This window comes from Phyllostomus hastatus, unplaced genomic scaffold (genome assembly GCF_019186645.2).
Source record: "Phyllostomus hastatus isolate PE091 unplaced genomic scaffold, TTU_PhHast_1.1 phas_scaffold_46, whole genome shotgun sequence".
In the NCBI taxonomy this organism is placed as follows: Eukaryota; Metazoa; Chordata; class Mammalia; order Chiroptera; family Phyllostomidae; genus Phyllostomus; species Phyllostomus hastatus.
The window spans coordinates 8669218-8686343 of record NW_025334032.1 but is presented as its reverse complement, the minus strand read 5'-3'; the positions used below and the strand labels follow the sequence as shown (position 1 = coordinate 8686343).

At 35.6% G+C, this 17126-nt stretch overlaps 1 protein-coding gene across 3 annotated transcripts in view; it reads right to left on the bottom strand.

Annotated features, from left to right (window-relative positions):
- TPP2 (tripeptidyl peptidase 2) overlaps window positions 1–17126 on the bottom strand; it is a 119138-nt gene that overhangs the window by 28536 nt on the left and 73476 nt on the right. For 2 of the 3 annotated variants that reach the window (XM_045821565.1, XM_045821567.1), the window contains exons 17-24: window positions 15453–15607; window positions 14139–14255; window positions 13791–13891; window positions 13102–13198; window positions 11698–11835; window positions 10109–10353; window positions 9776–9854; window positions 7880–7918 (exon numbers count right to left, since the gene is read on the bottom strand). In XM_045821565.1, coding sequence (XP_045677521.1) covers window positions 7880–7918; window positions 9776–9854; window positions 10109–10353; window positions 11698–11835; window positions 13102–13198; window positions 13791–13891; window positions 14139–14255; window positions 15453–15607 — 971 coding nt within the window. The remainder of the gene's footprint in view (window positions 1–7879; window positions 7919–9775; window positions 9855–10108; window positions 10354–11697; window positions 11836–13101; window positions 13199–13790; window positions 13892–14138; window positions 14256–15452; window positions 15608–17126) is intronic. The other variant, XM_045821566.1, reaches the window with a different exon arrangement.

Sequence of the window (17126 nt, the reverse complement as noted above, 5' to 3'; positions counted from 1 at the left end):
ATTAATGTCTTGACTTGATTGCTATCGACTTCAATTGGTCTACCCAACCATGGAGCAATATCCAGCAAGAAATCTCCAGCATGAAACTTAGCAAACCACTTTTGACATATTCAACAAGTCACAACAACTTCTCCATATACTGCACAAATCTTTTTTGCATTTCAGTTGCATTTTTACCTTTCTTGAAACAATAAAGCGTAATATGCTGAAAATGTTGCATATTTTCTTCCATCTTCAATATTAAAATGGCTGCACAAAAAGATCACCAATTTTGATTTTTTTAAAATGCACTTATATGCATTAAAAAACAATACAATCACAATACTGTCACAATATAATCTAACAAAATTGTTTCAAATGAAGTTAGACAACTAAGTCCTAAAACAGCCATCTCACAGAAAAAAATGAACAAACTTTTTGACCAGCCCAATACTTTCTAATTGCTCTGTGACTGAAGGAGACAATCTAGAGAGAATCTGAGGTCACAGCAGCCCTGAGAAAAGCCAGTGTGAAGAAAGAGGGAGAGGTCAATTGAGGACTGTAGCTGAGAGGTAATGTAAGACAGGAGAATGAAATAACTGGAAAGCCTGGCAGCAGTGGCTGCTGATCACTATGACAGAACCAGTTAAGGCCGACTAAGAAAGAGATAGAGATAAAGTAAACATGTATGATAGGTCTTTTGAAAAGTTTTGCTTTGTAGAGAGAAATTAGATATAATTATACCTAATTACATGTATTTTCATCTATTATATTAAAGCATGTATGTCTTTACTTATGAAAAGTAATGCATTATCTGGGAAATAAAATCATGTTATACTTACTAGTTCTGTTTTTAGCACAATAACTAGGTTCCCTTAATTAAATCATTATATATTAAGTCAATTTCTCAAATTCAATCTTCAGGTTTACATTAAAATGCAGCTAAATTAAATCCTTGTATTTATTTTAATTTTAAAAATTTCTAAAAAGGGAACAAATTTTGTTACCAAATAGACTTTTATACTCTAATTACAGTAACTGCAGAAAAACCTTTACACAGATTGGGTTAAAAAATAGTATCACAAACCCTCACCTTCTCCAAAATAGGATTTTTAGTCATAAATACCATATAACAGGCCCATTTAAAACTCTTCACAACTAAACTTTATTTTGGGGTATAATTACAATAGTCAATATAAGGCACCACTGTTATAGTTGTGCTAATAGTATTTCAACATAAAATAATTACTATTTCAATATGATTCATTTTAAGGACAGAAAAACACTGATGCAAAATAACCATAGAAATCCACTTTTAGCCATTTAAGTGTTTCTCTCTTTCTCTCTCAGGTCAGCAAGTCAGAGCCTGCAAGCAAATATCTTGATCTTATGTGAGGTGTGAGACTGGGAAAAGAAAACAGGTATTTTGCTTATTCTAGCTCCTCTGGACTCTTATTACTCACCCTTTCCTCTTTCTTGAGGTTCATTCTCCTAGGTGGGCACTGCCCTGGGCAAAACCAAGTTAAAGTGTTTGCAAAATCTGAATTGATAATTTACAACCAAGTTCTTACCTGAACAGACTACTCAGTATCATTTGTATAGTACAGATAACATCACTGAGAACTGAAGGTATAAATGGTCTCCAACTATTAGTCTCCCATTCTCTCTGGAATCATGGTTCTAAACTATCTAATATGCTAAAATGTGAATGACACTTGCCTGGAATAGGAAAGTTGGCAGTCCACATTGATTCTAACCTAATGTGAGCTTCCATTAGTTTTCCATCCTTCTTGCCTGAATAAGAAGAGAGACAAACTTCCAGATGGTAAGCCTCTGTTGTGGGCCAATTCTTCCTCTAGCTCAGGGGTAAGTCTAAGAAGCACAGAGAGTCCCAAACAAATTGGACTCAAGAAGGACCACACCAAAACACATCATAATTAAAATGCCAAAGGTTAAAGATAAAGAGAGAATCTTAAAAGCAGTAAGAAAAAAGCAGAGTTACCTATAGAGGTAGTTCCCATAAAACTGTCAGCTGGTTTCTCAAAAGAAACTTTGCACGCTAGAAGGGACTGGCAGGAAGTATTCAAAGTGAAGAAAAGCAAGACCTACAACTTATATCACTCTGTCTGGCAGAGCTGTCATTAGAATTGAAGGGCAGATAAAGTAAAGTGAAGGGCAGATACAAGGTAAAGCTAAAAGAGTTCATCATCACCAAGCCATTGTTACATGAAACAATAAAGGGACTTATTTAAGGAAAAGTAGAAGACCAACATTATGAACATTAAAATGGCAATAAATTCACAACTATCAAAAACTGAATCTAAAAAACAAACTAAGTAAACAAGGAGAACAGAAACAGAATCATAGATATGGAGATCATTTGGATGGTTACCAGCTGGGAAGGGGAAGAGGAGAAATGGGGGAAAAGGTTCAGGAATCAAGAAGTACAAATTGGCAGTTACAGAATAGGCAGGGGAGGTGTTAAGCATAGTACAGGAAATGGAGAAGCCAAAGAACTTAGATGAATGACTTATGGACATGAACTAAGGTGTGAGGATTGCTGGAGGGAATTGGGGGTACTGAGTGGAGGCAGGCAAAGAGGAAAAATTGGGACAACTGTAATAGCATAATCAATAAAATATATTGAAAATAAATTGTAAATGTAATTGCATAATGTATATCAGGACAATAACTTTTTATTACTAAGAATTATAAGCATGGTAGTTTTAATTTCTAATCCAAAGAAAACTGAAGTTATTTTTCATTTGCTTTATCATGTTCATCTGTTCTTTTTGACAGTATTTTTACAACTGACTTCTAAGGTCTCAGAATAGGGTCAATTTAATAGAAGTTATTTTGTACCAATCTTGAGAAATTTTAATTATGATTTTAAAACATAGTCAAGAATAATCTTCAGAGCTGAAATGCTAAATTTCTCTATACTTAATAGTAAATAGTTTTAAATAGTTTTAAAACATGTCATTCCTGTTACTCACAAAGTATTTCAACAGTGTATGCATTGAACACTATTATTTAGAAAGTCAAATATACCCAAATAATCAGTAATGAAGTATTATTTGGGTGATATAAAATAACATCATTGAAATTTTGGTTTAAAAAACAATTTCCTTAGTTTTTACTTTTTTAACAACTAAATTTAAAACTAATACCTTCACAGAAACTAAAATAGCTATTTGATTAATATCATATTTGAATGCTATGTATGATCTGTTAAAAGTAACATCTTTTGATACTACAATGAGTTAAAAAAAATAAAACACGGATTGTGACAACTTACGCCCAAGATGGAGGCGTAAGTAGACACACTGTGCTTCCTCGCACAACCAAATAAAGGACAACAACAATTTAAAAACAAAAAACAACCAGACAGAAAACTGAACTGTATGCAAGTTTGACAACTAAGAAGTTAAAGAAGAAACATTTATCCAAACCGGTAGGAGGGGCGGAGACAGGTAGGAGGGGTGGAGTCAGGCAGCCAGGCAGAGAAGATTCACGGCAAGGTGGCAGCTGGAGAACCAGGGCAGGCAAGGCAGTGGCTGGTGGATGAGATGGTCCCCCATTCGCATGCAGATAAACCAGGAGGAACAACTGGGGAGTGAGAGAGACTACAAAACCCAGGGTTCCAGCACAGGGAAATAAAGCCTCAAAGCCTCTGACTGAAAACACCTGTGGGGGTTGATACAGCAGGAGGAGAAATTCCCAGCCTCACAGGAGAGTTCCTTGGAGGGACCCACAGAGACCTAGAATGTACACAAAACTACCCACCTGGCAATCAGCACCATAAAGGCCCATTTTGCTTGTGGGTAGTGGGGGAAGTGACTGAAAACTGGCAGAGAGCAGAGCAAGAGCCATTGTTCCCTCTTGGACCCCTCCCCCACATACAGGATCACAATGCAGCTACCTGGGTTGCCCCATCCTGGTGAACACCTAAGGCTCTGACCCTGACTATGTAACAAGTACACCAGAGACCAAAAAAAAAAAGAGGCCCAAATGAAAGAACAGATTAAAGCTTAAGAAAAACTACTACTAAGTGATGAAGAGATAGCCAACCTATCAGACGCACAGTTCAAAACACTGGTAATCAGGATGCTCACAGAATTGGTTGAATATGGTCGCAAATTACATAAAAAAAAAGGCTATGCTAAGTGAAATAAAGGAAAATGTACAGGGAACCAATAGTGATGGGAAGGAAACTGGGACTCAAATCAACAGTGTGGGCCAGAAGGAAGGAACATTCCACCAGAAAAGAATGAAGAAATAAGAACTCAAAAAAATGAGGGGGGGCTTAGGAACCTCTAGGACATCTTTAAACGTTTCAACATCCGAATCATATGGGTACCAGAAGGAGAAGAGGAAGAGCAAGAAATTGAAAACTTATTTGAGCAAGTAATGAAGGAGACCTTCCCCAATCTGGCAAAGGAAATAGACTGCCAGAAAGTCCAGGAAGCTCAGAGAGTCCCAAAGAAGTTGGAACCAAGGAGGAACACACCAAGGCACATTATATTTACATTAGCCAAGGTAAAAATGAAGGAGAGAATCCTAGAAGCAGCAAGAGATAAGGAGACAGTTACCTACAAACGAGTCCCCGTAAGACTGTCAGCTAATTTCTCAAAAGAGACCTTGTAGGCAAGAAGGGGCTGGAAAGAAGTATTCCACATCATGAAAGGCAAGCACCTACATCCAAGATTACTCTATCCAGCAAAGCTTTCATTTAGAATGGAAGGGCAGATAAAGTGCTTCCCAGACAAGGTCAGGTTAAAGGAGTTAATCATCACCAAGCCCTTTATTATATGAAATGTTGACAGAACTTATCTAAGAAAAAGAGAAAGATTAACAAACCTTTCAGGCAAGATAGGGCTGGAAAAAAGTATTTGAAATCATGAAAGGCAAGGACCTACGTCCAGGATTACTCTATCCAGCAAAGCTTTCATTTAGAATGGAAGGGCAGATAAAGAGTTTCCCAGACAAGGTCAAGTTAAAGGAGTTCATCATCACCAAACCATTCTTATATGAAATGTTAAAGGGACTTATTTAAGAAAAGGAAGATAAAAAATATGAACAGTAAAATAACAACAAACTCACAATTATCAACAAATGAGCCTAAGAGAAAAGAAAAACAATGAAAACAAAAACTAAGCAAACAATTAGAACAGGATCAGAATCAGAGAAATGGACATCAGATGGAGGGATTTCAGTGGGGAGGGGGAACGAAGGAATAGTGGGAGAAAGGTACAGGGAGAAAGGAGCATAATTGGTAGGCATAAAAATAGATAGGGAGAGATAAAAAATGGTATAGGAAAGAGAGAACTAAAAAAAACTGAAATGTACAGCCCATGGACTTGAACTAAGTGGGGGATGCTGGAGGGTTGGGGGGTTCAGGGTAAGAAGAGATAAGGGGGAAAATTGGGAAAACTGTAATAGCATAATCAATAAAATATACTTTAAAAAAAGAAAAAGAGAAAGATTAAAACTATGAACAGTTAAATGACAACAAAGTCACAACTATCAACAACTGAAGCCCCCAAACAAAAACAAAAACAAACTAAGCAAACAACTAGAACAGGAACAGAATCACAGAAACAGAGATCACATGGAGGGGTATCAGCAGGGGAGAGGGAGGGGCAGAGAGGGGGAAAAGGTATAGGGAATAAGTAGCATAAATGGTAGGCAGAAAATACACAGGGGGAGGTTAAGAATGGTATAGGAAATGTAGAAGCCAAAGAACTGATATGTGTGACCTATAGACATGAAATAAAGGGGGGGAATGTGTGTGGGAGGGCATGTATGGGAAAAGTGGAACAACTGTAATAGCATAATCAATAAAATATATTAAAAAATTGAGTACAAAATATAACACATTGTCAAATAAAAAGTCACTGAAACCCAAAGAACAAATCCACAGAAAAATCTAGTTGGTATTTCATTCAGACAATTAATTAATAAATTTTTGTAATGTGACTATAAAACTATAATAGTTATTATTTTTAAAATAAGAGCTTCACATGTACCTGCACTGAAGAGAAAGAGAGCAATGGGATCAAGTTAGTTTTTTTTTAAATTGTATTTTTCCATTACCATTTACCTTCCTTATACCACCCCCTGCCGATAATCACTACACTCTTGTCCATGTTGGTGAGTCCTTTTTCCTTTTGCTCGATCCTTCCATTCCCATCCCCCCTCCACCTTAGCTGTCATCCTGCTGTTTTCTGCTTGTTAGTTCAGTTTGTTCATTAGATTCCACATAAGTGAATCATATGGTAAGTTCTTAAAACAAAGCTTCACTAACCATCAAATAATCATCATCTTCCTATTCATTTGGTAGTTTTCTATCTCATATAACCTTATACAAACAAAAGCCACCAAAACTACCAAAAGATCAACCAAAATATATAATAGGAAGAAAAAAACCCCAGCTATGCCTTTGTGATATGCATCTTCAATTTTTAAAAATGATTTTATCTATTTGTTTTTTTAGAGAAAGAGGAAAGGAGGAAGAAAGGGAAAGAAACATCAGTGTGTGGTTGCCTCTCACATGCCTCATACTGGGGACCTGTCCCACAACCTAGGCATGTGCTCTGACTGGAAATTGAACCGAAGTCCCCTTGCTTTGCAGACCAGCTCTCAATCCACTGACCCATGCCAGCCAGGGCTGCAAATTCTAGTTTTAATGGACTTCTAAATTATCTTTTCCTTATTCTCTAGAGCAGTGGCTTGCAAGCTATGTTCACACTGCCCCAAGGACAAACAATCTATAGATAAAAATGAAAGCACAGTTTTATGAGCCTGGTGAATGAACATTTCCTACTTTCTTCTGTTTTCATTTTAATGCTGCTTATGTTTCATTAAATGAATGTACATAGCATAGTCCACAAATGGATCAAGCAGAGCTCAGCTAAAAAATACTGGTCAACAGAGAAGTAGATTTTTTTTATTTTTAAATCTCAAAAGGTGATTACCAGTGGTATAATCTGCTTAAACAGAATATTTATCTTTACATAATAATACAGACATTTCAGAGGACTTCTTAATAAAGAAACTTAACCCATTATAAAATGATGAGCCCCAGTTTTACATCACTATAAACTAAGAAATAAAAAAGGTATCTTTTATTTATACCTTAAATTACTAATTCTCCCACTGCAATGCTTCCTGCTTGAACACAAAAAATCACTAAATGCTAAATGCCAGATTTTCACCACAGTGCTCATCAATTATGTATCCCTTTCTCTAAAGTACATCTGTGGTAGAATTTTTCTTTTTTGAGTTTTAACTCTGGCTCCAGTAGTCAATCAGAGATTATCAAATATGTTGCAGGAAAACAGATCAATTACTAGTTATGCTCTGAAAATTTGTTTATGCTCTTAGTGTAAGTTTTAATTTTGGTTCAACAGTCCTTATTTCTGTTCTTGCTTTGTCCATTACTCTGTTTGTCTCTGCCCTTTAAGAACTAAGATGATGGGAGAGCAAGGAATAAACTTCACTTGTAATAATTTAAAAATATTTTTTAATGAATCATCCAATTTAAGAATGTTTTTAGACTTTAAAAATAACTCTTTGGCCTATATAGCTGAAAATAAATCACATTCTCTCTATAGGATTTTACATATGCAAAATTTAAAATATTATTACTTATTTGAAGTAAGAAATGAATAGTGTTAAAATTCTTTATATACACATAAAACAGGGGTGCTTCAGCAATTTATGGTAAGAAAAGAAGCTTTATGTCAACACTGGTAAGACAAGAGCACTATTCTGCAGAATTTAAAGAAAAGAAACTAAGGGAGAGGTTTTTTAAAAAAGATTTATAATAGTGACAGAAAAAAATTTAATATGCAAATAAGGCTTTAAGACATCTTTTTTAAGAACTGACAATCAGTACCTTTTTAAATTTTCCTTGTCGTTTTGCTGCAGACTGCCCCTGGGAGTTAGAATGACATTCTGTAAGACAACATGCATAATCTACACAGGATGGAGACACCACCTCTGTCTAATTTTCTCCCAGTTTATGTTCCACCTGTATGTGTCAGAGTACTTAGAAGGGTCAGGTCTGTGATCAATTTGGCAGGCTTTAAGAAAGAACAATGCCACTTTCATTTTTTAAAAAATAAAAATGCACTGAAATGTTATTCCTAAGGGTAAAATATGTTTCAACTGTTTATTTCAAAAATTTAGTAGAGAAAAAGGTTTATCAAAACACTTTTGGAAACATTAAATTGAACTGACAGTCTACAGAGTCCAATTTTTTAAGGACATCACAACAATCATACACACCCAAGCTCTCTTAAGAAAAGGCATCATTCAAGTCAAAGAGAAGTAAAATTAACCTTCCCAACTACCAAAATAATGAGAAATGCAATACTACTGAGGTAAGATTAAATATATAATGTGTCGGGAATTATAATTAATTCTATAGTTTTATGTTTTTGCTTGCCCTCAACAAAATCTATCCTGATTAAGTAATAACTACAGTTAATCCCACATGTTTGTAATTTCACAACTGCCTCTAAAAGAATGCAGCCAGGACATAGTAACTATCTCCGAATTGCTAAAAGCATAATACTTTTAATAACATGCTCTTCTGTCACATGCATGACAAGGAAGTGGACACTTCAGAAGGGTTACATGCTTGTGAAACTCTTCACTGAAGCGTCACTGATGAAGCTCCACAGAGGATGAAGCCATGCTACCTAGGAAATGAAGTCTACAAAAAAGACTACTGAGACTTCTTAAACCAGTGCACCCATTAATCCAATACAATTAACTACTCATTCACTTCAAATCGTACTCAAGAATTTGTAAATAAATAGTATAGACTGAAATGAGACTCGAGAAATGTCAGGGGCAAACAACTTTTTCTAAGCACAAAATTCCTAAGTTATGCTTCTGTGACAGCAAATAAATCATCTTTGGTTCAATAGTGAGAAGAAATAAGTATACTGGTTAAGATGTATGAGATCTATTCATTTTGATAACAGCATTTATTAATTGTAGCATTGGTGGTAGCTCAGTTTGTAAGAATTAATATTAAAAAGAAATACAAAATTGTAAGAATGACAACTTGTACTGGCATCGAGTGAAAATGATATGACAAAAGGTGATAGAGCTATACAAACACTATTCTTATAATAAATTGGTAATGAAAATAGATGGAAAAGCTAAAACTGGTACTTATAAATACTGAGCTCTAAAATATAACAACCAGAAACATGATTTTAACAACAAACCCCCCCCATAATTTTGAAACTTCAAAATAAAAGTCATTACCAAAAGAAATTCCTTGTAATTATCAACACAGTTAGGTAAAACTCCAACAAGAAATTGTACAATGTGAAAATTTGCATTCATCAGTAATTGTTGTGACTAGTTTTTATAGGTAACTCTAAAATATCTACTGTTATGTTGGTTAAATTTCTATAAAATGTTCTAATTTTAAACATCCCATTCATTTAAGCCAACCTTAATTTAGATGTATGTTTCACTGGAAATTCAAGTATATTAACCATATAAGATAGGACAGGTTCAGGGCCATAGTAACTTACACTTGGACAAAAATAATACTCAATATTTTAAAATATAACTGATGATTAACTGACCTCTGGTAGTAGTGGGAAAAATATATAATGAAAAAAAATTTTTTGCTAGTGAGATCTTCTCTTTTACCCATCCTGGAATGTAGAATTAATTCCCATCTTTAAAAAAAGGGAAAATTTATAGTAGGTAATTTCAGTGTAAAAATAAAAAAAACAAAAACAAAAACAAAAATATTAGTACTTACAGCTTTCTTCCCAAGTTCAGTCTTTGATAATGTTAAGGATCCTGCAAGGTAGCATCCAGGTCCTGCCCCTTTAGGTATCCTAGTAAGAAGATTCAAAAGAGAAAAAGAACGAAAGAGAGAGCTTCACAGAGATAATTAGGGGGAAAAACAACAAAACAACTGCATTCTGAAATAATTCCTACAGCTAAGATTTCAAAAATCTTAGGGAGAAATAATTTCTGCATAAAATGGTAAATGACAACATACTATAAATTTAGCCTAATGTCATGAACTACCATTAACATGCTACAGTGTACAAGATGGACATTAAGTGTAAGCAATGTTATCACTTACTTGTCATCAGGTAAGGAAGTAACAAAGAATGGCTGGTTGTATTTGGGTGGTAGTGTTAAATTACTAGATTTCTTCTTTCCTAGAAGTGCAAGGCTATGATTTTCATGAATATCTAAGCTCAAGGTATTAGACAACCTATGAGAAACAATAAATGGAAGATCTTTAAGACGTTCCAAATCACTGATTTGCTCATGACGAATCTGTAGTCGAATTGTATAATCTCCTTTCTCCAGTTTCAAAGAATACTAAAAAGAGAAAACAACATTTAGAAAAAGCTTAGCCAAGTATACAGAAATTACAGTAAGAGGATAAATAGAAAGTTACAACTTAGTGCTTACAGTATGTGAGGTACAGTGCAAATTACTACACACAACTTTACATACACACAAAATCCCAATACTGCAGGTGAGCAAGCAGGACCAGAGACATCAGTGAACTGTCCAAGGTCACACATAGAGTAGTAAAGGACAAGAGAGCTGAAGGCAGGCCTGACTCCTAAGCCCTCATTCTTCCCACAACTACAGGTTATTTCCATACTCTCGGTTAAATCAGTCAGTTCCAGACTGAGAAAAATTATGACTTTCTAGCTTATGGTTACTTAAGACATGTGTAAAACAACATCCAAAATAGCAAAACTGAGGTGCTGTACAATATCTAAAAAGGATATGAACAAATGTGTGTCTACACATGACTGAAAATCTTTCTATTATAATCAAAATTCTACATCCCTTTATTGCTGATAAAAAAACAGGAAGCAAAAAGTGATCAAAGAATATAAGTCTACTATGCTCCATCTAGCTTTAACCTGCTAGAGAGGATGGGATGCTCTTTCTGCATTGGCAGTTTCATCTGATGAGATTTTAAAAGCAACCAAAGTAATGGCTCTGCAATAATACAACCTGTACTGGGGACATGTGACTGGAGCTTGCTCTGAGAATGAAAGGAAATCATTCCTTGAAAGACTAACCAAAAACACTTGCATAAATTATTTTCATTATTTAAATAAAATTATAAATGTTATAGGATTTACCTTATTGTAACAACATTCAATCAGGGATAAAATTTCTGTAAGTTATGATTAAAAGCTTTTTTCTTCAATACAACAGTAATAAGCACACTTATTGGCACATAGGAAGGGCTCAATACACAGTTGTCTAATGAAAAAATAAATTAGAAAATTCTAATAAACAGAAGACACTGGGTACTGCTACAGTGCTCTTTATCCAGTTAAGACCTAGGATCATTTCCAGGTGCTCATATATATTAGATGATTTGTTTTTCAACCTTCAGATGAGAGAAAGCAGTGGGTGGGAACAAGAAATACTAAAAATAAAAAGCTATGCTGGGCAGTCCTTATGTCATCCTTGCCCTCCTCTACTCCAACACTTAATTCAACTAAACTGTATGGTTGAAAAGTTGTCCCAGTCTGTTCTACAACAGACAACTGAGCTACTAGTGATGTGTCAAAGTACTAAATGCAAAACTATGATATTAACTCCCCCCCAAATATTATCATAACAAGAAATCAGGAATTTATTAGTTCAAAAAACAGGTTCTGCTAATTCTAAAAATCATTGCCAATTTCATACCTGATGTGGATAGGCATCGCCTGAACCCATCTGTCTTTTATTCTGGTCAAATATGATCCACAGTTGGCTGTCAAATTCTGATTCATATAATAATTCACAAAGTAGAGGGCAGCTTGGAGTTACTTCCCCACTCTTAGGCTATAAAAAAATAAGAATAATTACTTGGCATGGTTTACATGATTTCTAATGTAGATTTATAATATTGTTATTGATAAGACTTTTACATTAAAAGTATTAAAATATTTTCTGGTGGTAGCCTGTTTTAGAAATGTAGAACATCCAGTATTTTGGCACTAGTAACAGGTATTTCTCTTCTACAATTTAAAAATACACATCCTGGCTGATGTGGCTCAGTGGATTGAGTGCTAGCCTGTGAACCAAAAGACTGCCAGTTCAATTCCAGGTCAGGGCACACGCCTGGGTTTTGGGCCAGGTCCTGGGTTGGGGGTGTGTGACAGGCGACAGGTAGATATATCTCTCACACATCAATGTTTCTTTCCCTCTCTTTGCCTCTCTCTAAAAATAATAAAATCTTAAACCTAGCCATTTGTATTCACTAATAAACCAATACATATATATTTTTTCTTTTTTAAGGTTTATTTTATTTTCATTTGAGAGAGTGGGGAAGGGGAGGAGAGAGAGACAGAGACAGAGAGAGAGAGAGACAGAGAGACAGAGAAATAGATACATATGTGAAGGAAAAACATTGATTGGTTGCCTCTGCTGGCACCCTGACTGGGGATCAAACCTGTAACCTAGGCTCGTGCCGACCAGGAATCAAACTTGTGATCTTTCACAGTTACAGGATGCACCAGCCAACTGAGTCACACTGGCCAAGGCAGCAATACATATTTTCTTTATAAAACTGAAATTTTATAATTCACTGAAATCAATAATCTCCCAAACATTATAATGAAATATTATGTTTTAATAAGAATTTATTATGAAATCTTATGCATCCTACATAAACTCTTTGTTCTAACATTTACCATTCATTCAACATAGGAATTATTCTAATGTCTTGCTGCTTTGATACCTGCTTTTCAGAAAATAATTATGCCAACTAGTACTGTAATCAGAAGGCATCTGGCATTCATGAGACACCTAACCACTGGACAGGTAATATTGGATAGGTACCACTGAACAGATTCAGTAATTACAATAACTAAGGTTCAAAGGCCAGTTCACTACAAATCAGAATTTGTAACTTCAGACTTGAACAGTACTTAGATCACTGCAAATCATAATTTTTCCAAAGAATAGTTTCAAATCAACCACTGTTGATTAGTAATCAACATTGATTCTATTTCATATATATACCTTCCTTCCATTTTAAGTTTTATGATTCATGAACAAAACACAAAACTTCATCATAAAAGTACATTTTATTATAAAGACACTTACTTGATGAAAGTTATAGGTAAGGATCATCTCATAAAGTTGACGATTATTTGGCAAAATATCTCTTGATCCTAAAGGTTTTGTTTTTGCACTCAGTGGGCTGTAATTAGACAACTGCATAAATGATTTGATTCAAGAGTTCATTTAATGAGATACAACTATAATCAACAAAATCTGTAACACATCATAAATGACAAACAAGCATTCCTAAACACTGTCCTTTTCAGTGTATTTTATATTTTAATAATTAGCTTACCTAATTCTTTACTCACTTAACCACAGCAATAAATATAAATTTTGCAATATTACAAAAGTAATGTTTTTATGATAAAAACATTTTCAAATGTCAACTAATAGTTGTTAATATAATCAGGTCCCAATGCCAGGGCAACAATCACTAACAGTGCCGAAGGACAGGTTTTGACTGTAGATGGTGCTCGCTTCTCACAGGATGGGTCCTGCCAGGTGCACTGAGAATTTTATATCCATGTTATTTAATGCTAGAAGCCACTGCTGAGCTTGCCTCTCAGAGACCTGCCAGGATTCCTAGGCTTGACTGTCATATGCTGATTTTTCATTTTCAACATTTAGATGGATTTAAGAAAATGACTTTCTCTTCAGAGTATAAGAGATCCTCCCACCCCCACCACATGAATACCCAACATTTATAGCCCTAAAACGTTTAATGATACCGTAGTGTTTGGACCCAGCTCTTCAAAGTTATGCAGGGAGCCAGATCTTCATATTTCAAGGAGGACTGAACATCAAAACGGTTGATTCCTTCTGATGCATGCTATGAAGGATATTCATCAAGTTAGTTTTTCAAACCTAATTGAAAATGAACTATTTTAAAACAGTATTTGGACCTAAAATAAACATCTATGCAAAGTTTATAGGCACCCATGAACAGGACTACTTTTAAATTACTTGTGGTTATTTTTAGAGGTAATTTCCCCAATGAAGTTTAAATCTAACAAGTGAGATTATTTTTCAATAACACAAGTAACTGATATTAAAAATAATGAAACTGTGATACTCACAATGTTTAACTGAGGAGCAGTACACACTATCCCATGGAAAGAAATGGTGTAATCAATATTGACATCACTAAGACTTGCCCACCAACGAGCAATGCAAAATTCAATTGCTTTCCCACTCTGCAAAGAAAATCATATATGTGTAAATAATCTGTTCTCAATTTCTTTCAAATTACAGGATAAAAATAATAGGTGTGCCAAAGCAATTCTATGCTTTCAAACTTTTCCTATTTGTACAGCAAGAAAATGCAAATAACTAACTTTTATCAGCTATGTGTGGAGTTATGCAAATTACAGCTGCATGGATACAGTATAAGTATTTAAATATACAGTTAAATATAAATATTTAAATATACAGTTATTTACTCATAATCCTATACTGCCTGTCATAAAAGATCTGAGGCAGCTTTTGGAAACATACACAATAAAATAATGGTGAGAACAAATTGGAGTAAAAACCTAGGACCAAAAGAAAAATAATTAAGATTACAGGAGAAAAGGTATGACAGCTTTATAAGGCATATTCAATAGCCACAGCTGAGCTTCAGACTCAGAGATGGCCTGGCAACCATAGCAAAATGATATTATGGTCACTTATAGCTTTCTCCCCATTAAAATAATAAAAAACAAAAACTGTTCCCAGTGCTCAAATTTATATTAAGTTTTCTAGAAATCAGTACATTAGAAAGTTTAAAGGTGAATCATAACACTTACATATACATGAACAGAAGTGAAAGTAATCGGAATCATAAAATATAGGAAAGATCATATGACCAACTGAAAACATGGCACAGAGAGTTTAAGAAAGAACATCAGTACATTCACCTTCTATGGAGGAAGGTCTAACCATTATTGTTAACACTATGGGTAAAAATTAAGAGCTGCCATATTTAAAGTGACTTCTGTAGGAAGTAGTAGCAGTTTCATCTATAAGGTAAACTATCTGCATGGATTCTTTACAACAGAGCAGTAATAAAATAACTTAAGTGACATGTAGAACTGTCTTAAATAAGAAAATATTCTACCATGGGATGAGGAAACAATGCCAATTAGGGTGCAAGGCGCCAGTATCTATCAGACCAAAACTTTTTTTTGACTCAATTATTTAAGAATTAAAAAGAGGTTAATATTTACTTTGGACATCATTTTAAGTACCCTAATTAGATGACCTATCTTCCTACTTCATTTATTTGACTTAACAAAATATACAGACCCAATTAACTCTGAATATAAACTATAAAATCAAATTCAAATATGTAGCCCATACCAAAAACCAAAAAATCGTTTTAGGATTTTGAGCTGTTAATTAAAACTTACTAAGACAGGAAAAGCTTCAGTTAGTGTTCCTTTTTCTGGAAGGGAACAAAACTTATAAAATTCATGGCTTCGATATGCTCTTTGCTTCACAAGCTGTACTGCATGAAGAACAAACTTGGCTGACACCTCTGAAGAACATGAACACACTGTAACTTCTACAATAAAAAAGAAGCAAAATTTTAAACTGGTAAGATTTAAAACAGACATAAAATGGTTTTAAGAATGCTTACTTATCAGGGAATAATATATCAATAATAAAATCATATATTCAAATAAAATCTGCATATTTCCATAAAAACAAAGCATCAGTCAAGTATCAATAAAGCTGAGGAGGATCAGAGATGGCAGTGAGGTAAGTGGGAGCAGAGCCCACTTCCCCCTGTGCCCACCTGGAAAACCTAGCCGATCTTCTGAGAAACAGAGTGAACAGCCAATGGAACCCTAGCTTATATGAAGTTTTGAGGCAAAATTGTAGGGGACATTGAAAAACAGACAGTAACGAGATTACACTGAGACAGTAAGGTCTCTGGGACCAGTGTGGTGCCCGCGCTGTGGTTGGCAGTGGCCACGGGATCTTTGGAGAAGAACCAGATCAGCAGTTCCCTCCCCTATCAAAGCAGGGAAGACAGTATGGCTTAAGGAGAGGCGTAGATGCTTGAAGTTGCTGTGAGGAATAAAGACGAAGTAACAGATGCACAGGGGCAGTGTTCACTTGCCGGGAGTGGGATGCTGGCTGGGTCATTACCAGAGAAATTAGGGAGCCAGTTAACACCTGGAGAAGGGAGACGAGTTGGGCTGTGACAGACCCTGACCTAGATAGTCTCTGGTCTGGTCAGAAAGTTGGGCTGTGTGAAAACCTGGGTGCTTGTTAAGAACAGCAGGTTTAAACAAGAGGATTTTACTCAAAAAAAGCTCTCAGCTGCTATTTAAGGAATTCTTGTGAAGTGGCTGGCTCCCATGGCAGCGGGGTTGCATGGCTGCAGGCTTGCATGGCAGCTGGCTAGGGAAGAGGAAGGAGGCAGCGAGGCGTACGGTCCATTCAGTGAAGGGCAGCAGGTCTTCAGGGAGATAGCAGTACCCAGAGAGCCTTAATTTAGTGTGGGAGCTGAATGGCCCTTAAGAGACTTTAAGAGTGCGCAGATCCAGGCCAGCAAAGAGGGAGGTATGGGAGATGCCCCTAATAAGTGCAACCCACAGGTGGCACAAGTGGTGGGTTAAAGGCACTGGCCTGGCACAGGTGGTCAGAGGGGGCCCAGAAACCCAGGCAGCACACAGTGGACCCAAGCTGGAGGCTGGGCAACACTGAATATTGCGGCCCAGGCCCCCATCCTTGCAAAACCACAAGAAAGGAAAAAAGCAAAACCCAGCCCCACTTTGCCTGCAGCATCAGAACTCTCTTGGCCAGTTTAAAGTCAGCAGGAGGCTTCCCCCCACTCCCAGTTTTTTCCCAAGTGAGACAATAAGACCTGGAGTTGTGAAGAGTCCAGAGACAGATCCAGAGAGGGAACACAAGGTTAACCCCAACAACTGAGAAACTGAGACAAATTTCACTTTGCTATCCTATAGAACTTGCATTCTATTGTTTACCTGTATTATTATTTTTTCATTATTTTTACTTTTTTATTTTATTAGTATTTTTTATTTCTCTTCTTTCCGTTTAAAATTTCTTCATTT